Source organism: Enhydra lutris, unplaced genomic scaffold (genome assembly GCF_002288905.1).
Source record: "Enhydra lutris kenyoni isolate GAN:26980312 unplaced genomic scaffold, ASM228890v2 scaffoldscaffold12, whole genome shotgun sequence".
NCBI lineage: Eukaryota > Metazoa > Chordata > Mammalia > Carnivora > Mustelidae > Enhydra > Enhydra lutris.
Window position 1 is genome coordinate 17,259,231 of NW_019154096.1, and position 24,793 is coordinate 17,284,023.

General features: G+C 33.0%; 1 protein-coding gene across 1 annotated transcript in view; it reads right to left on the bottom strand.

The window, feature by feature from the left end:
* Positions 1–24,793, bottom strand: part of LOC111145182 (rhotekin 2) — a 72,743-nt gene that overhangs the window by 44,523 nt on the left and 3,427 nt on the right. Inside the window, exons 2-5 of the mRNA XM_022499899.1 lie at positions 21,021–21,217; positions 8,841–8,899; positions 3,536–3,589; positions 2,098–2,215 (exon numbers count right to left, since the gene is read on the bottom strand). Of these exons, the coding sequence (XP_022355607.1) occupies positions 2,098–2,215; positions 3,536–3,589; positions 8,841–8,899; positions 21,021–21,217 (428 nt within the window). The remainder of the gene's footprint in view (positions 1–2,097; positions 2,216–3,535; positions 3,590–8,840; positions 8,900–21,020; positions 21,218–24,793) is intronic.

A 24,793-nucleotide genomic window follows, 5' to 3' on the forward strand; every position in this document is an offset into this window, starting at 1 on the left:
CTATTTTCCTGATGTGACGTCTTCAGTTATACCTTCTTGGAAGGTATTTGCATAATATGTGTGATTTCCTAAAATAACTATTCCTCCAAAAGGAAAAGACTTAAAAACTGAAGAAGGAAAGAGAACAGAAAAGGTTTCCTCTGTTGAAAGCTTTAGTGTTCATTTCTTTTTCATAAAGAGTCACTGTCTGATCACCAACCACCATGTCTTCTCCACCCCATCTTGTACCCAGTAACTCTAAAATAACACTGCACTGTTTGGTTATCTAGAGGAAAAAAACACACAAGCAAGAAACAATACAAAGACCTATATACTACAAGGCAGGAACTCCTTGAGGGAGAGTGCGACCTTGGTAATATTCCTAACCTTGCATAAAAGATACTGAATACACTATTACACCCGTATGCAAAAACTCTGCACTTTAAGAAAATGCTAAGTTTGCTTTGCCCTTTTTCAGACACAATGAACTACCTTTACTATAAAAGCTTGTGGTGGTGTTACTAATAATAAAATTTACTTAAAACCACAAGAAAGGTCCATCAGCAGTAGATGTTGCCTTAGATGGAAGATCCATCAGTCTCAGAGATTTTAAATGGCCAATCTATACTTTGGATACATCCAATGAATACCTCCCAGATATTTTTATAGTTTACTTGGCATCCTTTAAACATACAGTACTCCTGGTAATGACTAACAAATGTCAATATTTAGAGAAAAACCAGAGATTCATAAATATTGAATACTTATTAAAAACAATCTTAACAAAAGCACATTTTTTAAACAATATTTAGAACATTTGTCAGCAGCTATTTTTGGAACAATTTAAAATATTTACAGAATTTTTTTATAATTATAAATCATGTGGTGTCTTCCCAAGTAACTTGCATTGCTCTCTCAATGAAAAAAATTATGATTTTTGTCTTTGTGGTAAAAACAAACAATAGCACAGTGATGTGAAGAAAAGAGCCCATTAACAGGACAGTTTTGGTAGAAAAAAATGCACTTGAGAAAGTTGATTATGGAGATAAAGGTAGTTAGATAAGCAAGGAAAATTACTCTTTTAGTTTCAATTACGTAAGTAAGAATTTGGTGATATTTTGAAGATCCTAAATAAATTCCTGTGGTTCAATAATTTGTAAGAATGCCTGCACAATGGCTAATAACTCAGAACAATGTATTTTATTTTTCTGTGCTACACAATTATTTATGGGATACTAGACAGAAGCCACAAAACATGGTCTGCAATAGTTTTTTCTAATGTTATGTGAGTGGCAAAACTACTCTCCAATCTCAACTGTTAAGCTCCACAGCTGAAAATGGCAAAAACCATGTATATTCAGTTTTATTTTAATAGTTAAATAGCTATTAATATTTAGATACAAAGACAGTGTTTTTGAAACCCTCAAAGAAATACAAATCATACAATGATTTAGGCTAGTGGAAACTCTAGAAGAGGCCAGGAAAAACTTATGTTAGTTGAAAATGATTTCTATGGCTACCTGAGGAGTTCCTTCTGTATTATGACCACAACAAAATGAGCCTATAAAAGAGCAGGGGCAATAAAAACAGCCTTAAGGATCACCCCATTTTTTACTGTTTGGGAGTACTTGAAAGAAGTACAATGTAAGAAAAAGAACGTGTCGAAATTTTACCGAAGTGCTTTCCCTATGGTACATATTTCAGGACTATCTAATAAATAAAGTTGTTATAACTATTTTAGCATTTCTGTAACTAAATATCCTATATGAGATGTAAGAACTGTTTTATGCCCAAATTCACTCTATATAAAATAATGTTATGAGATTTCATTGTATTCATAGTTTGGTTAATAATGAAACTGTACATGTTCACAAAAATTAATAAAAATTTATCATATCCAATGAGTCAAATATTTACTACTAACATTACATGATTTCATTTTAATTTACATTGAAAAATTTCAAATGCTAAAATGGGCTTCTTCTGAATAAAGTAATTTTCAAAATCAATTTAAACATTTAAATGCTTCAAAAATAATCCAAACACTTAATAATTTTGCATTCCTTTAAAGGTAGAATTTAAACTGTTTTCATTCTCTGAAGACTTAAACATACTTACAATATAGTTACATTTTCAAAACATAGATCTGTGATAGTTTTATCCACAATCACCATGTCAGTATCAAAAACTTCAGCTCCCATTTTGAACAAACAGAAAATGGCGTACTGCTGTGATCCTAGGGAAAAAAGAGTGCTCCATGAGATGAATCATGCCTATACCATGTTAAAATCTACTTGGAAATGACAAGTTAGCACAAATATTTGTTAATAGATTCTCATTTTCATGTATGTTACACCGTAATCGTTAACTTTTTATAGGGCCTGCTCTGGCAGTATATGTTAACACCTTTCCCAACCAGAACAAAGCAATTAAACTAAGGAGTATTGAAAAATAAAGCTGAAAATACAGACCTCTCAGCAGCCTACAGCAAGCACCATGTTCCTAAATTTATTCCTAGAAACTCTTTAGGTTTTCATTAATTGCCAACTTATTATTGTATATATACTATTACCTCTGTCATTTTGGTTTCCAAGTCTATTCAAGAAGAAGTTTTCTATTATAAGACGTTAGGGGCAGGCATGTTAACATCAGCAAAACATTTCCCACTAAATTGACAGCAAGGGAGGAAACCACAAAAACAATAAAAAGTAGACATGCAAACAAAAAACGTAATTGCTGAGCCTTTTAATTTGGTGACTTTTTAAAAAGTATTGGGTGATTAAAGGTCTAAAACCTCATTATTGAGAAAATGTAGCTCTTCAGAAAAACTTATTCTCTATAGTAATCAGAAAGATACGCTTAATCCCCACATGTACTCCTTTGTAAAGTAAATTATATTTCCTAATTGAATAACAAATATACTAACCTGATTTTGGATTCTTCATATAAAACTAATTATGTTCAATATGATTCAGTTTTTAAACTATGAGGAACAAAGTTATCACAATAGACAAGAAAGATAAAGGATTATCATATCTTTTCCGCTTTGCCTGTAACAGCTAGAAATCATTTGAGGTTAATTTCTATGACCTAAGCAATACATGGATTTGTGAAATCTATATAAAGCTATAAAAGCTATAAAATCAGATCAAGCTAAAAACCCTTCGCTCTTACACTCTGTTAAATAATCTGAAGTAACAAAACAAGGCAGAAAAGATCGCCCAGATTCTGGTCAAAAAGAAATACTGCCTTTACGTTTACTCCTTGCACATTTTCTTTTGTTGTACACTTCCCTTCCCCACAACCTGTTACAGTCCTTGCATAGGTTCCAATCAACAACTAAAAGTACACTAGATAGGCATTATCTTAATTAGTATCAAGCAATTATAACATATTTGTACTAAAAATAGGAAAAAGCACGGTTCAGCAAGATACTGCTTATTCTGCCTAATGACATCAATTTATTTCAGTGTGGGAGCAGCTTTTTCTCCCAATAATCACAAATTTACTATACCCTAAAGAAAATATTTCAAATATAAATTAAAATCATACATACGTTCCTTATTGCTGAAGTGATCAGAGTCTTTCCACATTAGTGGTATTCGAATATCTATGAAGGAGGAGAAAAAGAAATGACAAGTAATAATCTTGATAAATTTCATTTCTTAGAGTGAAATGAACTTCTGAATTCCATAATGGATTCCGACCATTAAAGCCAATATAAAATTTATTATTTAAATATTCTAACATAGGCAATATTTTCTCAAAAATAGCTTAGACTAGGAATATAAAATATGTTACAATTATTTAAATAATTTACTAAAAAACCCTGCCAACTATTACTCAAGAAATTATTAAGTAAGGTCTGTAATAAGCTTATGCCATAACATTTTCATTTTGTGATTTATGTTTCTGAAATAGATGAAATAGTTGAATTTCTATTTTAGATAACCAGTTGCAACAAATGTAGTTAAATACATTTTAAAATCATAAAATAGTAGGTAGAAATGATGTCAGTACTTCCATTACGCAAACTTTAAAGATGAAGAAAATTAAGTGATTTGTCTAAGACCATTGTTAGTGACAAACAAATCCAAACCTTTCCATTAAGAAGATTTAACTTGTCTATGAAAGAATTTGCAGATCTTTGTATATTCATGTTACAAACTACAGCATTTCCTTTAAGAAATAAAACTAAAAAGAATAATGCATTCCTTCTTCGAGACCAAGAAAAGGGCATGTGTTCTAAAAGTGATGAAAATGTATCTTCTCTCATTCACACATTCTTCAAACCTTAAAGTAAATGTGTTAATGATCCTTATTCCAGATGTTAATCTAGACCTTTGACATAGTCAAAATTTTTCTTTCCTAGTTTCCTCCATTCTTTCCTTTACTTTTAATACTAGGTTAACAATTTTCCTCTGACATTCTAGTGGTATCTATATATTTACAGAGAATCAAAGTTCTACCAACTAGATTAAGATGTATGAATTAAAACATAACACAGCACAGTAGAAAGCTCAATGATAAAGTGAAATTAGTTTCAATTACTCACAGTGTAAATATCTCAAACCTTTGTGGAGAATTGCTCTGTTTAAGACAGTTCCCTATTACACTTAGGATGTTGATATGAATATTTTCATACCTATTAATTATGCCACTTTCTAATAATTACAAATCTTTATGAACATAAGCTGCTTTGGCTACATATATGTTGTGCTTCACTTTAAGTCCTATGATCCTTTGTCTACACTTTCATTAGTTTAGAATGCTTTTTAAGGTTCTTAATGCCTATTTCTAATTTCCTTTCTAGAAAATCTTTATAATACTCTTTCATCCTTACCCATCCAACCAGACATGTATGTATGAATGCCCTTGACACTTCTGCCTTAGCAGTTTTGATTAAAAAATATTACTTATTGGGCTCTCTACATGTGCTCAGCTAAACACTTTATATATATCTCATCTAACCACAATTTTTAAAAATATTTACTAATTTAATAGCAATTGACAAGACTTGTTTAGATTTGTATTTTCTTCATTAATAAGAAAAATGTTAATACATTTATCAGCCAGTTCAGTGAATGTTTGTACCCATGACCTAAAATAAAATATAAAGTATAAATAAAAATACATAATTATTTCATCTATGTGAGTTTTAGGGTATGTGAAATAAAAATACAAACATTCTTCTTATAAGAATAATTGTTCCAGCCCCTTTTGTGTATATAATAGGCCTTCCTTTCCTCATTCATTTAATGATTCAGTGGATCTTTATCATATATGTCATCCTGAGTAAGTATCTGTCCTTTGGCTATATGCTTTACAGATCTAATTGAATCACTTAACAGTTACTGTCTATCCTAATAGCAGTACCATACTATTATACTTAATCTTTATAGTATACTTTACCATTTGCTAGAAATATATCCTTCCAAAACATCTTATTCTCAATTGCTAATTTCTTTATGTGAATTTTAGAAGTATATTGTCCAAATTCCTCTAAAATGTTTTATTAGAATTCTATTATCCAAATTCACTTGAGAACTGGTAACTTTATTATATTCTGTCAATATATACAGTAGCACAACACAGTTACCCTTACATCTTTACTAAGGTTATTCTTGGCAATTTAATATTTTTGTTTTTTGTTGTTTTTATTTTAAAGAGATCTTTTTGCCATATTTTCTCACTAGATATTGTTGGTTTTGACAGCTTACCACTTTTTGTATATTTACCTTGAATCTAGCCACTTTTACTGAATTCTTTTTTTTTTTTTTTAAGATTTTATTTATTTATTTGACAGGGAGAGATCACAAGTAGGCACAGAGGCAGGCAGAGAGAAAAGGGGAAGCAGGCTCCCTGCTGAACAGGGATGCCGATGCGGGCCTCCATCCCAGGACCCTGAGATCATGACCTGAGCCGAAGGCAGAGGCTTAACACCCCCAGGCGCCCCTACTGAATTCTTTTTTAGTTCAAATAGTGTTTCAGTAAATTTCCTTAGATATTCTAGGTTTGCAATCTATTGTTTTAAAACAGTATTCAGTTTCTCTATTTCTATTTCAGCAGTTTTATCTTTCAGTCTTGCTATTTTAGCTACAATTTCTTAAATTATATCAAATTACATTGATAACAATAGATATTTTTACTTTCCCCTTAATTTTAATGGGATTGCCTTTATTGTCTCATAATTATGATTTGGCTGATACCCTGTCAGAAAGCCTGCTTCTTGCTTGACCACAGTTGCTGACTCATTTCATTGCACAACTGTTCTTGTTCACAGCTGTTCTTGTCCTATTAGGGTGGTACTGACTATTTACACTATCTTGGGAGGAACATGAACCATGACTTCCTCTGCTATATATCAATAGCCTATGGGAAAACCTTGCCTTTTCCCATGCCTAGCTACATCAAATCCTCAAGAGAAGGCACACATTTCTTATCTATTTCCCGGGTAGTCAGGTACTGTTCAGATGACAAAGGAAATGTACCTTACCAACTATGATTTTTAATTCACCTTCAAATAGTAATAATTCCTTCAAGATTCTTACAAACGGTTGACTACGTTTTACCTGACAGTGCTCTTACTTTTGTCTCTTTTTATGTCTTCATTGACACTTTTATGATAAACTGAAAGAGACATACATAATAGAATGGCTAACTTGATGCTGTCAACTCCTAAAAAGTCTTTCCATCATTTTCAAAAATAAAAACTGAGGCACATTATGAACTGATTTGGCTTTAACTATTGAATTAGTAGTCAACGAATAAGCTGAGACAATCGCCACAATACAATTATTTGACATTTAGTAAGAATGATCAGGATATACCTGAATTATCTTTTTATTTTTATAAGGACCTGGCCATGAATGGTGAAGCTGGAAATGGTTCCAAACCCAGGTATCACCCAGTAATCAATGTGATCTCAGAACATTCAGAAACTTTGTTGCAAATACTCATTTTAATCAAAACAAAAGTCATCCCAATGTCAAAAGAAAATGGATTTATAAAGGTGAATTAGTTTTTAATTTTCTTTGTTTTTATTTGTCTGTGTGTTTGTAACACACAAACAAGACATAATTAAGCCAAAGTAAAGATGAAGAGAAATTACATATGTATTCCATTTTCTGAGGCTTCTAGTTCCTTAATTTAAAATTATCTTTTGGAAAGAAGGAACACATGCAAAAATTTCTATACTTGAGTACTTGTGGTCAGGAAAATCACCTTTTTCTTTCACTTTAAATGCTTTTACTTAAGTACTCTTCTAAATGTGCAGTAAATGTTAATATGAATTGCTGTAGTGAATAAACTATTATGGCATTAGATGTTAACCCTACCATGTCATTTTAGTCTTCAAAATCTCACTTGTGTACTTAGTGGCACTAAATCAGAAGATGAAATGGAGGATTATGTTTAAGTATTTTTAGAAAATCTCCCTTAAAGATCTCAAATATTTTATTTATTCACATTAAAATGTATTGAACATAGTGCACAACTGCTATGTAAAAGTACTGTGTTTAGCATTAAAAGCATACAGGAGGATGTTTTATTGCAGTCTTATAATTGGAAAGATGAAAACATGAATATAAATAACTATAAAACAAGCAACAGATTTTATATAGTTCAGTTACTTTACTGAAGAATTTTTTGCTGAGGGCAATTCCTACGATTTAGGACAATTACATCCTGTAAAATTCAGATCTATCTTTCTTGCATGAGAATTTTGTTTATCCATAAAGACACTCCTAAAAAAACAGTTCCTTGGGCTCAAGAGAGCCTAAAATGTAGCAGCATGTTCCCTGGAGCTAAGAGAACAAGGTTTTTGGCCAGTGAAACAAGTTAGTTATGACTTAAGGGCTTATGGAGGTCTGTTGTTCCCAAAATGTACTGATGAGATAATATTTGTAAAAGGTACATTATCTAACTAGTATACACGAGTCAGCCTGTGTTCACTTCAATCTGTGCCATCTCTAACCGCTGTCTAGTTTCCTTAACACTTTGGAGAAACTGAGACAACACAGCATAAGTGCCATCTAGTGGTAAAGGGTCTCCTATCTGCATTAGGAATTCAAAGAAAGAAAACATTTCCAGCTGGAATGATAACAGGGAAGGCTTTATAGATGAGCAAACAGATCCTGAAGATAATATAGTTATTTCAAGAGCTAATCGGGTGTCAGAAGCAGGAAATGTATTGACAGAACAGGGAGAGAAATGTCTGGCTAAGCAGACAGTTTATGTCAAGAGTGGAAGATATGGTTAGAAAAATAGTTGGGTCAGAATGGAAAACTTGTGGGGGAAAGTTTCGTTTTCACCCTATGAAAAACAAGAAGCAGTCATCCATCCAATCAATGTCCAATGAGTAATTACTATGTGTAAGCACTGCATTACCTTTAGGGTATACAATAATGAACAAAAACAAACAAACAAACAAACAAACAACAAACCATAGTTCCAACCCTCAAGGAATTTCTAGCTTGGACAAACATTAGAAATGTTATTGAAACTTCTGACCAGAAAAGGAATGGAGAGTCAAAGATGTGAGTTTGTAGCTCAGCTCAACCACTTACAGGAAGTTGTTTAACCTCTGCATCTAGAAAAAGAGAACTATCCTACCTATTTCACAAAACTGCACTGAAGAGAATATATAAAATACACATCAAACAGCTTTCTCAAACTGTAAAATCTTACATAAATGTACAGCATAATGATGAAAACAGTATTTTAGAACAAATATAGATAGAGGTTATGCAAAATAAAATGAAGGAAAGAAATGCACTCAGGGAATCAAAACCCCACCAATGCTAAGAAGGTATGTAATAGAATTTATTCAGCAATATAAAAACAATCCATCTACAGCATACCTGATATGGCAATCTTTCCTTTACAAGCGGTTCGTTCTTTACTTTCAAAATTCACATCACTGTTAAAAGGAAAAAACCTAATGAAAAAAAGATCTTTTCTAATAAGCAATGTCTTAACAATCTTTCACAAATGCTTAAATATTAAAAACACACACATATCCATGCATAATGATTTCCAGTTAATATAACTACTTCACTCAAATTTCACGATGTTTAGGCAACAGCTAGCTGCCTTTAAGAGAAATATATAGAAGCACTCTCTTTCATTTTTCATATAATCTTTACATTCCATGATGATTATATACTGGCTTACCCTACAATGAAAGCCTTCTGTGAACACTTAATTTATAAGTAAGATGTGCAGTATTTGTTCAGGTACCAGGATGTATAATACCTAGGCTCACCATTTCATAAATCACATTTCTATCTTACCCTATTATAGTTGCCTGAAAAAGCTAGAGAGCTTCCCAACCATAAACTTGCTGCTCAGGAGTATTTTATCTTTATAAAAACCCAAAAATACCAAAAAAATTACTCTGTGCTATATATTTATATGCAGTAATATATATCATTCTTTGAAACTCAGAAAAACAAATATTAAAACAATAAATTAACTCAGGAACGAAAGGATGGGAGTGGCTCGCAGAAAGAAAAAAATATGGAGTAAAACACTGTCATGACAATAGGAAAAAACTCTCAAGTAAAATTCTTGGTATATAAGAGACTCCAACAAGATCTGACTTTAGAATATACTATTACCATTTAAAAAAATTCAAAATACTTATCTCCTGGTAAATCAAATCACTCTGACCCTTGAATATTTTTCTAATATCTTATTTCCTAATATCCCGCATGTAGAAATTAGCATTACATTTCTGGAGCAATATTTCTCAGAGTATTCTGCTTTGCATTTTTGGGGGGGCTCTCCACTTAATTTGGTTAATTAACTACTGGCTAATTTAATTAGGTACTTCAAATAATGTGATAAGAAAAACTTTTCATCTGAATACTGTTTGATTCTAAGAGAGCTTTTGGAGAAAGGTTGGGTGGGATTCTGAAATACAACTAATTTTCAGAAGAGTATGACACCATCTCATTGCGTTTCAGTAGGCAAGTTAAAAAGACTACACAGATATTCTTTTTCTTACATCAAAACTTAAAGACAATATATCAGTCTACTTCTCTTACTCTCTTACTTGATTAAGCACATAAGCACTTTAGGCGAAATCTATTCCATATGAGCTAAAATAATATACTGATGTACTTAAGTTGATAAACTTACATAAGACATGTATATAGTATTTATAGAACTACATATGAGCTATAACTAAAGTAATGTAGTAGACTTTAAGCCATAAATTTCTCAGGATCCTATCTAATTACTTCGTGGTCACATTAGTATTTAAGTTAATACAGGAAATTCACTAAGTGAAAAATAAAAGTACTCATTGATTATTTAAAAATAATGTTTCATTGAATCATAAATTCTAAGAGTCTAGTTCAATATTTTATACTCAAGTTTAGTTTGTCAAGTTGGAGAACATTAGCTTGCTTATTACTTAGTTGATCACAGAGGAAAAGTTCAGTTGAATAGCCTGCTATCAGGCACACTAGAAATCAAACACAAATCTCAATTTCCTCAAATTGGTATAAGAAATACAATATATATATACAGTTGGCTGGCATTTGTAAATAGTATTTCTAAAAACACCTTCTATATGAGCAATGAATAATATAAATTCTTAAAATGCTTATTTCAGTGAAGAAATATAAGAAAAGTCTAATATGGTGAGTAACTTGAGTTTTATGGAAAAAGTGATAGATTATGCTAAAGTTGAGATCCATTAGATATTACTAAATTGGATTAACTGTGAGGCTTTGGCAGGTGAGTGAAATTCTGAAACATAAGAACCACCAAAGCAAACTTGTTGAAAATTTACTACCAAAAAAAAAAAAAAAAAATTCCCCTTAAGGATTCAACCACATGGCAGAGTACAGCTTTCTTCCCTATAATTATAATTTACTTGCATAGGCATTTCCAGGGCCAGCCAACAAAGCTATTATAGATAAATATTATCAAAATATAATATAAACCCATTTTATCATATAATCTTACAGAATAATTAAGTCTTTTTAAAAAAATGAGAGACACATTGAACTAATTCAGCCTCATTTTGCTGAAGCCTGAATTATCTTCAATTCAAATAACTCTTCAAACTGTTATTTAGGGTGCTAAAATGTGATGTTTTTCTAATTAATCCAAATTGACAATAAAATTGTTAAACATTCTCTTTAATAATGTGCTACTGTAGCTAATAGTTTGCTACAGTTAAATAAATACTTGTTTGAAAATCTGCAATGTTAATGCCAATTCTAAATGCTACAATTAGAGAGCCAGCCTGAGGAAAAAGCAAATAACCACAAAATTATCCAAACAGAGGCACAGCAAAATAGTAGTGTACCTTCTTCTTATAAATCCAGTGTAGAGCATTATTATGGTGAGACTTGTAACTGCTAATTTAAGAGATAGAGACAAAAATATTAAAGACGAACTTTTAATTTTATCTTATTATTTAATTTCTGCCTGTAGGTAAACAAAATGACCAACAGAGGGTGCCAATCAACCACTTTGTTGCTCAAAAATCTGTATTTAAAATTGACTAAGTATAGATTATCCTATTTTATATTATTCAATACGGGAATTTAAAATAGAATTTATTTGCCAAAATTAACAAAGTTTAATGAGAAACTGAACAATTATGAAAGTATTTTATATTTTCTTAATGAAGTACTAAGAGAATTCTAACTGGGATCCTATTATTTGGAAGCAGGTTATAAAATCCTTCATCTCTTATGCAAATGAGTGAAAACTCAGACATTCAGAAGAGCTTAATGTGGAATTTTAAACATCTTAAGTTATGTGGTATAAAATTAATAACTTCATAAGTATCTTAAATTGGGAAGATGAGGTTTCTATTTTAAACCTTGACATAACAGACTCAACAGACATAAAATAATATAAAGTTTAAAAAATAAAATCAGCTCTGTTTTTGATATACCATGTTCTAATGCCAGGAGTACACAATTCTCATTTGCTATCTATACTTTTTCTTTTTTCAGTTTATTAGTATTTAAGCAATATATTAGGCAACTGGATTATAAGAAACTGGTTAGTGTGGTGTTATTAAAAGCGCAATTATGTAGAATGATATACATAATTAGGCACTACAAATTACTTTGACTAATAGCATTTTTATAAAACCAAATAAAGTATTTCAGAAGTTAAGACAAGAAATACATTGGCAGGTTGGGAAAGGAGAGAATATTATTACTTGAATGTATGCTCTATAAGCATAGGGATTTCTTCATCTATTTTGTTCACTGCTGAATCACCAGTACCTGGTATACAGCTGAGTACATTGTAAGATACTCAACAAAAGTTTAGAGAATACTGAATGAAGTGAAATATATGTAGCCATTGAAAGAAGGAGGGAATATTTAGTAGATTCAGTCTAAATCTTAGGTCTGATTCCTACCATCAATAACTACTTATGCTAAAGAGTTGCTGTTAATCTCTTAGCCTCAGCATCATCATCTGTAAAATAGGAGAAATATCTACTTACCTCATAGGTACTGAATGAAGTAATATTTTAAATATATTCTATGTCATTCTTAGAAATGCCACACAAACAAGGATTAGTTTGTATTTATATTCTTGGCCTCAATATTTAACTTGAAGCTTAGGTGGAAGAGGCATTAAAACGTTTGTTAAAGTAATCAAAGTATGACTCCCCAGCTCCTGTAAGATAATGGTAGCTAAATCTGAATTTCTTCAGGTATCTTACAAAAGCTTTTAGATCAACAGGAAAGCAAATAAAATCACCTATAGCCCATACTTCACAGCATAACTAGAAAACAGAGACTACAACAACATTCTATTTACATATAAGTGGAGAAATTGACAACTGAAACCATCAAAGTCAACTCCTGGAGTACCCACTGCAAAACACAAAACCAACCTGTGATCTCTCCTAGAAGAAAAGACAATGGATATAAGACCTGAATGATACCATAGCCCTGGTTCCTATAGAGAGCTAAAAGGGACTGCTAAAGAATTCTTGTTCAGAAGTTATTAGACTTATGGAAAGAAAGACACCCAATTAAAGAGGTATCCTTTCAAGGTATGCCCATGAAGAAAAAAGAAGCAGCAGCAGCAGAAAAAGAAAGCAACTGAAGTTAAAAGCCTTAAAAAACAAAATAATATTTTTAAAAAAATCAGGAAACCAACTAACCAACATCTCAAAGGCATCATTTATTAAAGAAACTGTTCTTTGGAGTTCCAATAATTGAAAATACTGTTAGACAAACAAACAAACAAACAAAAAACAAGCAAGCTCCTCTACCCACCCATTATCAGTTGGTCCAGGAGAACTCTAGATCCTGCATACTTAACTAGGAACCAAAGAAAAGGGACCTAAACATCCATAGAAAGCTACTATAAAACAAAAGTAGGAGGAGTCAAAATGATACAGCTGATAAAAATATGCCATCAACCACTCTCCGAAAAATATAAAGTAACAAAAACACGATAATCCAAAATGAATTAAGAGCAGTTAAATAAGCTATTACAAATAAGAAAGAAGTGAGGAATCTGAAATCTTTAGATCTCAGACTAGTAAGGGACAAACAATAGGTAAATATGAAAAAAAAAAAAGAGAGAGAGAGAGGTAAGAAGAAAGAAACTGTAAAAAGTAAAACAAAATCATTTCTGAAATGATGAGTAAAATACAAAGTGCCCAAAGATGAAGACATAAAATTGAAAATACGTTAAGAGACACAGTGGGTGAGAATGAAAGAGCCAAAAGACAAAAAAATGAGATAAAGACTTTAAAAACATCAAAGAGAAAGTGATAGACATAGAAGACAGGCAAAGAAGAGCCAACTTATGTGTAATTGGCATCCTTAGATAATAAAAACAAAGTTAATGAGACACTTAATGCCTTATTCTAGAGGCTTTAACTCCAGGAAAACTGTCTGAAAATAAATGGACTGAATCTACATATTGAAAGAGTCCTAAGTGAGCCAAAATGCTCATCCTTTAAACCTACCCCAATAAAATTATCAGACTTTCAGCCTCTAGACAAAAAGGACCAAGTCATTTAGAAAGGAAAGAAAATTAGACATCAGAATTTTTGATAAGACAACAGGGGAGCGAGGTTTTTCAGAAACTCCAGGGAAGAAAACATTGGCCAAGGATTTTGTATACAACCAACCTGTGCTTTTAAAGTTCAAACACTAAAGGAAAGCATTTTAAACATAAAAGAATGTGAAGAAAGCTATACTCACATTGAGAAATCTACTAGATCATAACCTTTCTCCAAACAGGAGATGATTTTAGAAACTACAACAAAAGGAGAGTTAGTGAACATTATACATATTTAATAGAAGATCAAAGATTAAAACAAAGGTGAGACACAATTACAAGATTAGCATGTAAATATTAACTACTCAACCAAAGAAGAACACAGCTTAGGAAATAGTAATAATACTAAACCAAAACAAAATAGAAAGATAGAGAAGGAAAAAATGGAAAAATAAGTTCACTGATCTCCCCACAGATGATAAATGAAAGGAAGTGATTTCATTTAAAGTAGAAAAACAAAATAGTAAAAGCCTAAGTCAGGGAAAAAAAGAGCTAAAGTCATTATGAAGTTACTAGGACATAGGTTGTTGTTTTTTTTAATATAAAGTTCCAATAACTACCATAACCAATAAAACTCATCTTAAATTAAAAAAAAATTAAAAAGAGCAGAGAAGATAGACCAAACACTAAAAGACAAAGCACAATTATAAACACATAAGTTAACATAACATAAAAGAATATGACAAAGCTAAAATCAATTACATCAGTAATATAAACGGAAATAGGCTTAGCACTCCCCCCCACCAAAGGATTTTCAGATAAGCTCATAATGCAAAACCTAACTCTGGGCTGAACACAGGAAACACACCTCCTACAAAGTGATTCATAAAGGTTAAAATAAAAGAGATGCGCAAAGATAAACAAAACAAATGCAAACACTAAGAATGCCTGGGGTTATGATCTTGTTAACAGGCAACTCCAGAATTCAAGTCTAAAAAAGCCACTATCAAACAACAGCAATAAAAGGACATTTATAATACTAAAGACCACAACTGACAACAAGTATGAAATAAGTGCAAAGATATCAAATGTTTCATAAAACAGAAAGTATCAGATATACGAGAGGTAAGACAGAAAATCTTTTTTTTTCCTTAAGATTTTTATTTATTTATTTGACAGACAGAGATCACAAGTAGGCAGACAGGCAGGCAGAGAGAGGAAGGTAAGCAGGCTCCCCGCTGAGCAGAGAGCCGGATGCGGGTCTCCATCCCAGGACCCTGGGATCATGACCCGAGCCGAAGACAGAGGCTTTAACCCACTAAGCCACCCAGGTGTCCCAAGACAGAAAGATCTTAATAACAAATATCTCAACCTACCTTTCAGTCCAAGACAGTTCAAGTGGTCTTGAATAAGTAAGGCCATAGAAGACTATTTTTTTTAAGATCTTATGTATTTATTTGAGAGAGAGAGGGAGAGTGAGGGATAGAGAGTGCACAGCTGGGGAAGAGGTAGAGGGAGAGAGAGAAACGGACTTCCTGAGAGCAGGGAGCCCCATGTGGGGCTAGATCATCTCCCAGGACACTGGGATCATGACTGGAACCCAAGCCAGATGCTTAACCAACTGAGCCACCCAGGAACCCCTATAGAATACTTTAAAAACAATCAATAACCTAGATCTTTGAACATATGTATTAAACTTTGTATCATGGTAAAAAGATATATAACTTTAAAAACCCACGAAAGTTATGAAAATTGACTATATTAAGTCAGAAAGAAATTACAAAATAATCATTAAAATAGAAAAAATAAAAATCGGTTTGATCAAGATATAAAATGAATTCCTCTTTTGGTAATGTCCAAGTATCTCATATTAGAAAAACCCTACCTCTCCCTCTTCTCTTTCCCACAGAAAACAATATAAAATCTGGGAAAACTACTTAAAAAACAACTACCTAAAAGGACTAGCAGGCAACCAAAGGAGAGAAGAAATTAGAGAAAACTCAACACTACAAGGGAGTGGCACCATGATACATTCATACAGGGGAATACTACTTATCAATAAAAAGGAGCAAATCACTAGTCACATAATGAATCTTAAAAGTATTATGCTGAAGGAAGAAACAGAGTACATACTAGACAAGTCCATTTATATTAAGTTCTAGAACAGGCAAAACCTATGGTGGGAAAAAAATCAGTTAACAATGCTTGCTTTGGAGAGTGGGGGACAAAGGTAGGTACTACTAATTGAGAGCTGGAGAAAAAGAAACAGGATGTATCCAAGAAGTATAAAGAAAAAGGCAAATTCAAAATGAAACACAGATGACTCTGTTTATGAAACTGATAACATAACTGTTCAGAAAGAAAAAAAAATAAGTAATTTTTAATCATGGTCTCCCGTTTATCCACAGGAATGTATACATGCTTGCATGTACATAGACACACACACACACAAAGAACTTTCTTTGAATTGCATCACAAAAAATAAGATGAATTGATGGATGAAGAGAAGAATGAATTTAGAATAAGACAAATGTAGTTAAAATATTAATTGTAGAATCTAGGTGGTGGATATAAGAGTTTTCACTGTATAATTCTTTCAACATTTTTGTATGTTGGAAAATTTCATAATTTCCATATGTTGGGAAAGAACTGCAAAGAAATGCTGAACTTGCCTAGCTGGGTTTTCTGTCAGTAATCATATTGATACTAAAATTATGAAACTACTTTATATAATCATATTATTAAACAAATAAGGAAGTAGATTACTGTTATTAGGAATTAAGTTTTTTAGAATGAGAAAAAAGATAAATACAAAATAATTCAAGAAAACAAAAACCTACAAATATCAATGTAAACACCTAACTTTTTTAAAAAATCTCTCCTATAGCTATGTCTACTAAAAAGGTCTAATAGCAATGATCCCAAGTAACAATGGGAACACCCAGTGCCCAGATCTTAATTTCAAAATACCATTCACTATTAAAGGGAACCAGGACTCTAGTACTACATCACCCTTGACTGAATTCTGGTCTGGGAAAAACCACTGTAAAGGATTTTCTTTTTACAACTAGCTGAAAGTGAATTCAGACTGAATATTAGATGACTACTATGGAATTATTGTTAATTTTTTACATATGATAATTACATTTTGGCTATGTAGCAGAATATTTGCTTTTAGAACCATTGAGATGTACATGCCATGTTGACTGCAAATTATTTTTAAATGGATCAATATAAAAAAAGAAAAATGTATATGTGTGCATGTCTATGTTTGTACATATAATACAAAAACAGAATAGAGAATAGATGAACCTATATAGTGAATTACTAACTGGTCCATCTAGGTAGAGAATATACTACTTTACAATTTTTATCATACTGTTCTTACTACTTTTTTACATATGAAATTTCATATTAAAAAGTTGATTAAAAATCTGAACAAAGTAAGAAATAATACTCGACAAACATGGCAAGCATAGAGGCCAGTGAAAGTCAGAACTTAAGAAGAGGCATGAAGGTGACAAAAAGAATGCTGGGAAGTTTAAGAAGAGGTTTGTACGTCTCAGTTTGCGGGACACCTTACCACAATTATCTGGCACCTAGAAGGCTGTCAGTTAACACCCATTAACTTCCTACAGGAGTGAGGAGTCCTCAGAATTTTGAGTCATCTGGGTTCATGTCCTTGCCACGTAGTCACTGTGTGTCCTTTTAAACAGTTATCTAATATTGCAAAGTCCCATTTGACTACTCTTTAATAGAGGTTTACAGCTCTCCCAGCGTATAACGTGATATTTGTGCACACCTTAACAAAATATGTGGCACCTGGAAATCTGTCGGTTAACAACCGTTAACTTGCCAGCTAGCCTTCTACACATTCCTGAATCTTGCTTCCCCCTTGCTTTTCAACTTTGGCTTCGTCTTAAGCCTCAACCAAACACATCTTGTCACTACTCTTAAATGAGTCATGGTCTTTTTCACCCTGAGCTTTTATTTTGCTATTTTTCTTTCTTGGAATGCTGCTTTCCTCTCACTCACCCAACCAAACTCTATCCATCCTCCAAAATCTAGAAGATTCAGATTTTTATTTTTTAAGATTTTATTTATTTATTTGACAGACAGAAATCACAAGTAGGCAGAGAGAGAGAGGAGGAAGCAGGCTCCCTGCCAAGGAGAGAACCTGATGTGGGTCTCGATCCCAGGACCCTGGGATCATGACCTGAGCTGAAGGCAGAGGCTTTAACCCTCTGAGCCACCCAGGCGCCCTAGAAGATTCAGATTTTATTCTTTCATCAGATCTTCCTCAAGTTTGCCATTTCATACTGACTTAATTCTTCTTTGACAAAGCCTAGCTGCATTAATTTTTTGATATTTTATAATAAAATTTTAGAGAAGGTAGACTAAACTAGACTAGAGGTAGGCAGTAGACTCATTAAAATGCCATTTTAACTCTGGTAGCCATGTAAAAAACGAAGCCTTTTTCTACCTTAAAGACTATCAAAACCAAGCTAAGGAAAAGAACACTGAGTCTCTAAAGGTTAAATATTTGACTGCTGAACATACAAATGTTCTCATATTTTGACAAATTCTGTTCTTTGAATTTGTATACACCAACACAGTACTTAATAATGTTGTACAAGTACTAGTCAGTAAATATTTGACCAACCAATCAAATGGCATAATTTACATAACTTAATTCCAGAAACTGAAAAACCATCCTAAGACTCTCCTTACTATCTAGATCATTTTTATGAAATTTCCAGTTATAGGGGTGCCTGGGTGGCTCAGTGGGTTAGGCCTCTGCCTTCGGCTCAGGTCATGATCTCAGGGTCCTGGGACTGAGCCCTACATCAGGCTCTCTGCTCAGCGGGGAGTCTGCTTCCCTTCCTCTCTCTCTGCCTGCCTCTCTGTCTACTTGTGATCTCTCTCTCTCTGTCAAATAAATAAATAAAATATTTAGGAAAAAAAAAAAAGAAATTTCCAGTTATATTTGATAGTGACATCAGGTTATATCTACACAAAACAAAGTGGAATTGTAAACAAAAGAATTCATAGAGAATATTCAGATTTCTTTAAAGAAATAATTTTATAATTAAGGGAGACAATTTTTATAGGAATTATGAACAAATATAAATATGCATGTATAGCAGCAAAGCTATTTTCATCTAATGAAGATAATCCTTAAAGAAACTGAAAATTATACACATTTCCAGTTGAGTCAAATATTTTTTCCTATCTTTCTTCTATCATTTCAATAAGGATTAAGTTTATTTAACATTTTTATAAATCAGTAACTTTAGAAAAGTCATACTACCAAATTAAGAAAGCGGTCAATTCACAATTCACTAAAAATATGTACAGAACACAAATGTGGAGGACACTGATTCCCAGAAGAGTATTTCCTGCAATGTGAGAGATGATATAATAGCAAGTGTTTAGTCCCACCCTGTACTTAAACCAGTGCTTCTTAAACCCTTCCACTGAAACAGCCCTCTCCTGACAAAATGTCCTTAAAAAGGATGGGCGGAGAACATACAGCTCTGTGAACAGAATAATGCAAATTATACCACAGTTCCTAATTTCTCATGTTTTATCTTAAGAACTCATGGATATAAAGAAGATATGCCATATTTATCCTATGGCTTTGTATATATCCTGAGACATATTTATGTACTCTCAGTGATACATGTGATCCAGTTTGAGAGGCACTGACTTAAACCAAGGTATGTCCATCTGAAAAAATGTTTTCTTAAATTACGACGTAAGAATAATTTCATCTTATAATGTCAGGGATAAAAAATAATGAAAATTATTTCACATTTGTTGAAATAATAATTATGTAAAAAGTATCAGATTGGGTTTTTAATATAACCTTAATTTTCAAAATGTAAGTATTATCTTGCCAACTGTAATGAAGGAACTGAGGCACAAAGAGGTCCAAAAGCAGTCCAGCAAATAAATATTAGTGACTTTGAACGCAAGTGTTTATTGTATCACCATCTCATCAACATTTTATTTTTACAAAAATCTCTTTCTGTAACCTGTTTTTTTTATCTTACTTTTCAAGCATTTAGTGGAGGTACCTGTGAATAGCACAATGGCCATTAAGGTACAAAAAGAAATTCTTCACTAGTGCTAGAGCTTTAAGAGTGATCAGCAATGGGTGATGTAAGACCATTTACATTAGAAAAGAAACCAAATTTAAGTCCATTCTTAGATTCAAGAAGAGTTGGCACTGTAAATGGGATAGGATGTAAATTTCATACACAAATCCTAGACCTGATCCAAAATGGAAACACAGAGTAACCAAGAGAACAAGGACCAGAAGATACTTAGCAAATCCTAAGCAACCTCTCATTAGTTTCTGTCACTGGCCAGTGACATGTCCTTGAGTAAATTGCTTGCCTCTTGAGGACTTATATTCACCATATGAAAGGAGTGTGCATTTCAATTTCTACACCTAAGCTTCCATTACTCTCAGCTAACACCTCTTTATTCGCATTTTTAAGCAACTTTTTTTTTTAAATTCACATTTCTATATACTCAGCTATGAGTCTTGGTCCTTTTTCTAAAAAAGATTTAGTTATTTATCATTTGAGAGAGAGATAAAGATGCGGGAGGCAGTAGGAGAAGGAGAGACTCTCAAGCAGACTCCCACTGAGTGTGGAGCCTAAGGCAATGCTCATTCTCACAACCTTGAGATCCTGATCGGAACTGAAATCAGGAGTCAGAGGCTTAACCAACTAAGCCTCCCAGGGGCTCCAGTCTTCCTCCTTTTTAAAATATTCTCTCAGCTCTTGCTTCTTAACCATTTCACTTCATAATCTGGGACACAATAAAACTGCCAAGTGAAAACTGCTACTATAATATTAATTTTATTCTGAGTTCTACTGCCAAAATGTTTCTAATATTAGAGACTACTTTGGTGTATTTTTTAAAAGCTTTGATGATTTGATATTTGACATTAAAATTAAACTATATTGTGTTCTTATTCAAATACTTGAGTACATTAAAAGCCATAGGAAAACTATGCTACTAACCATCTTCCAGTCTGATTTGCAATCTGTTCTTCTAATTTCTGTAGCTCCGATGTGTAAGCCATTATTCGAGCATTGCATACCATGAGATTCTTAACTGCATGCAAGATCTGGTCTCTCTGAGTGCTCAGAGAAAGGAGTTTCCATATTCCTTCTCTCATTCGAATTTCTAAATCTATTTTTTCTTGAATGCTGCAATCCTTTAAAAAAAAGAGAGAGAGAAAAGTATTCTTGAAAGATAGCAAAAATTCAGAATTATAACATTTCTTTTTACCCCAATAGATGGAAAACATACTAGACATCATTTTAATGTTGTAACATATTGGGAAAGTGACAAACTTTTAATGTATAATAGCACAAATTATATAGCTATTTGATAATGCTCTTTGCAAAACCTTAATTTATTTTATTAGGAAGTTTTTACAATTTAGTAGAGAAACAGAACAGAAATAGGGGTGAGAAACATTACATATTCTTAGCATAATTTCACAAGTTTAAATAATGTCTCCCAAATACTCCTGTCCTCCTAGAACTGCAGAATGTGACCTTATTCGGATATAGAGTTTTACGGATGTAATTAGTTAAGATGAAGTCATACTGTAATAGTATGAGCCCAAACCCAATGACTGGTGTCCTTATAGGAAAGCCACATGAAGAAAGAGACATACACAGAGAGATTACATGCAAAGACTAAAGCAGAGATGGCAGTAATGAGTCTATAGCAAAGGACCACCAGGCAACAAAAGGAAGCTGGAAAGGGCAAGAGAAAAATTCTTCCCACAGCCCTTAGCAGGAATATGGGCCTGCAGGTGGGTACCTTGATTTCATACTTCTGGACCCCAGAACAATGAGAGAATAAATTTCTACTGTCTAAAGCCACCCAGTTTTGGTAATTTGTTAAAGAATAACCTCAGGAAACTAATACAATAATACAGTAACTAATGTAAACAATATAGCATATGCACATATTATATATGTTGTATTGTGGAATGGCAAGATATGATTGATGATACTGAATTAACCAAGGTAAGATTTTCTAAAGGAGAAGATGCTGGAAAAGGGATAAGTTTTTGTGGCTATGGTAAGCAATGTAAATAAAATCTCAGAAGCAAGAGTGAAAGCACTGTGCCCAGAAAATGTCAGAAGCTTTTAGCTATTGGATGGAACAGAGATTTAGAATAGATTTTTGGATATGTTTACTTTAGTTTTTTTTTTTTTTTAAGATTTTATTTATTTGAGAGAGAGAGACAGAGATAGTGACAGAGAAAGCAGGAGCAGGGAGGAGAGGGAGAAGCAGGTTCCCTACTGAGCCGGGAGCACCAATGTGGGACTTGATCCCAGTACTCTGGGATTATGACCTGAACTGAAGGCAGAGGACTTAATCGACTCAGCCACCCAGGCGCCCTGTTTACTTTAGTTTTAAGAGTCATCATGAAACTACTATATCACTTTAGTTCTGAAAGTCTTTTATTCCATACAATTATCTTGTAACAGCCTGGTTCTATATACAATTTATACATGTAACATTAAAATTCTATAAACTCCAACATACTATTTTGATTTAATTCACAGTGGCTTTTAAAAAAAATTATAAACCATTGGATACTCTTTAACTATACTACCAACACAATAATGCTCCAGTATGTCTATTTCTAAAAGTAGAAGTCCTGGCTTCTGCGGTAAAAAATAAATGTTATAATTCACCTTTTAATTGGATCAAAATCTGTATCAAAAATGTAAATGGAATATAATAATGGAAGTTCCAGATATTCAAAAGACAATCTTTTCAAAAGAAAACTAAAAGTTAGGAGAATAAGTCTATGAAAATTACCCTAAAAGAGAAGCTGTAGCAGATGATTTAACTTGTCTATCCAAATCAGTCAAATGCACTATTCGCATACAGAAGAACAGAGCTGTTTAATTACTTTCTGTAATTACATCATGTAATTACCACATAAAAACCTTCTCCAGTAGTAGAACTCAAAACTGGTATATTATATAAATGTAGTCGTTTGCTGGTTTTCCTTCTTTATACATGGCTGAATTTCAACAATTCTGTTTCATCTTTTTATGACTTTGTCAGTCTCAAAGTAAATTCTTCTTTAGTGTAATTAATAATTAATTATAAGAATTATCTATGTGACCCATATGTCTATAGAAATAAGCTCTGGCAGGCTGGTTAGTATTGGAGTTCATGCAGGGAACAACGTGAAGCCAGGATGAATAGCTTTACCCTACAACTGAAATACAAACAAATACCATCTGCTACCACTAAATTCAATTTTGCTTTTTAATAGTGTGAGGCAGCCAGCTGAACCAGCAGAACGGTTCTTAAAGCTGGCTGCATATTAGAATCGCCTCTGATAGGGGAAGGGCCTTATAAAAGTTCCTAAGTTAAGACTCACCCACCAAAAAACAATTAGACTCTCTGGAGGTGGAGCCCGAGTTTTTGTTGCTGCTGTTTTTCTGTTTTTTATTTTAAGTTCCTCTGGTGATTCAATGTACAGCCAGGGTAGAGATCCACTGCTGTAGTACTTGAAATTCCATAGCAATCTGGAAAGTTGCAACAACCTTAAGGAACCAGTAGGTGGCCACAAACACGTTAAAGAATCAGTTTGGGCTTCTAGGATTTCCATCTTATAAATGAAGATTGTCTTCTCTTCATCACTTATTGATAAAGACTATAAAATTATAGAGGCTTGGGAAATAGTGCAGAAATGAAATGCAAAGTTTGGACTTTTTATTTTTTATTTATTTTTTATTTTATTTTTTTTTAAAGATTTTATTCATCCACTTGACAGACAGAGATCACAAGTAGGCAGAGAGGCAGAGAGAGAGGAGGAAGCAGGCTCCCTGCTGAGCAGAGAGCCCGATGCAGGGCTCGATCCCAGGACCCTGAGATCATGACCTGAGCCGAAGGCAGAGGCTTTAACCCACCGAGCCACCCAGGCGCCCCAAGACTTTTTTAAATCACCTTATTTGTAAGGTTAAATATTCATTAAGGAAATGAGATGTATCTAATATATTAACATTAGAAATCTATCCTTTAGAGCAGGGATCAGCAAACTATTGCCCAGTCAATGCTAGTCTTTTTTGTAAATAAACTTGTACTGGGGCATAGTCACACCCATTTATGTTATCCAAAGCTACTTTCAAGTACCATGGCAGAGTTGAGTAGTCTCAACTAAGATCATGTGGCTCACAAAGCTGAAAATATTTACCTACCAGTTCTTTTGCAGAAAAAGTTCACTGATCCCTAACCCAGCCAAATTAACATTCATAGTAAACTAGTTTACCTCACCTATTCTACAGTGAGCGAATGTGGATCCGGGAGGGCTGACATAAGTGAGATGAATTAAGTGTATGCACACTTTAGAATGTACTGGTGTTTAAAAAAAAAAAAAAAAAAAAGCTATGGTGTTAGCTAGTTTTGTGGTCTCTGCAACTTTAGTATACATCTATACTTCACAAACAGAGAAAACCTCTTTGGTTAAGTGATATTACTCTAGCCAAGAAAGTCTTTATGGAGTCAAAGAACTTAATTTTAGTTAGTAAGGGGTGCAAAGTGCTCCCGGGGTAATAGTTGATGTGTCATCCACAGTGAGAACAATGATCTTGTAATGAGGGCACAGACTGAGCCCCAAAGTGTAACAGGACGGAGATAAAATCCCTATTGCTGCTGCCTCAACCATAATAGCAGAGTCAAGACTGAGTAGGCCCCAAGACAAAAGCATATACCTATCCTTCTTAGAAATGTCAGAAAGCAAGTCTCCAGA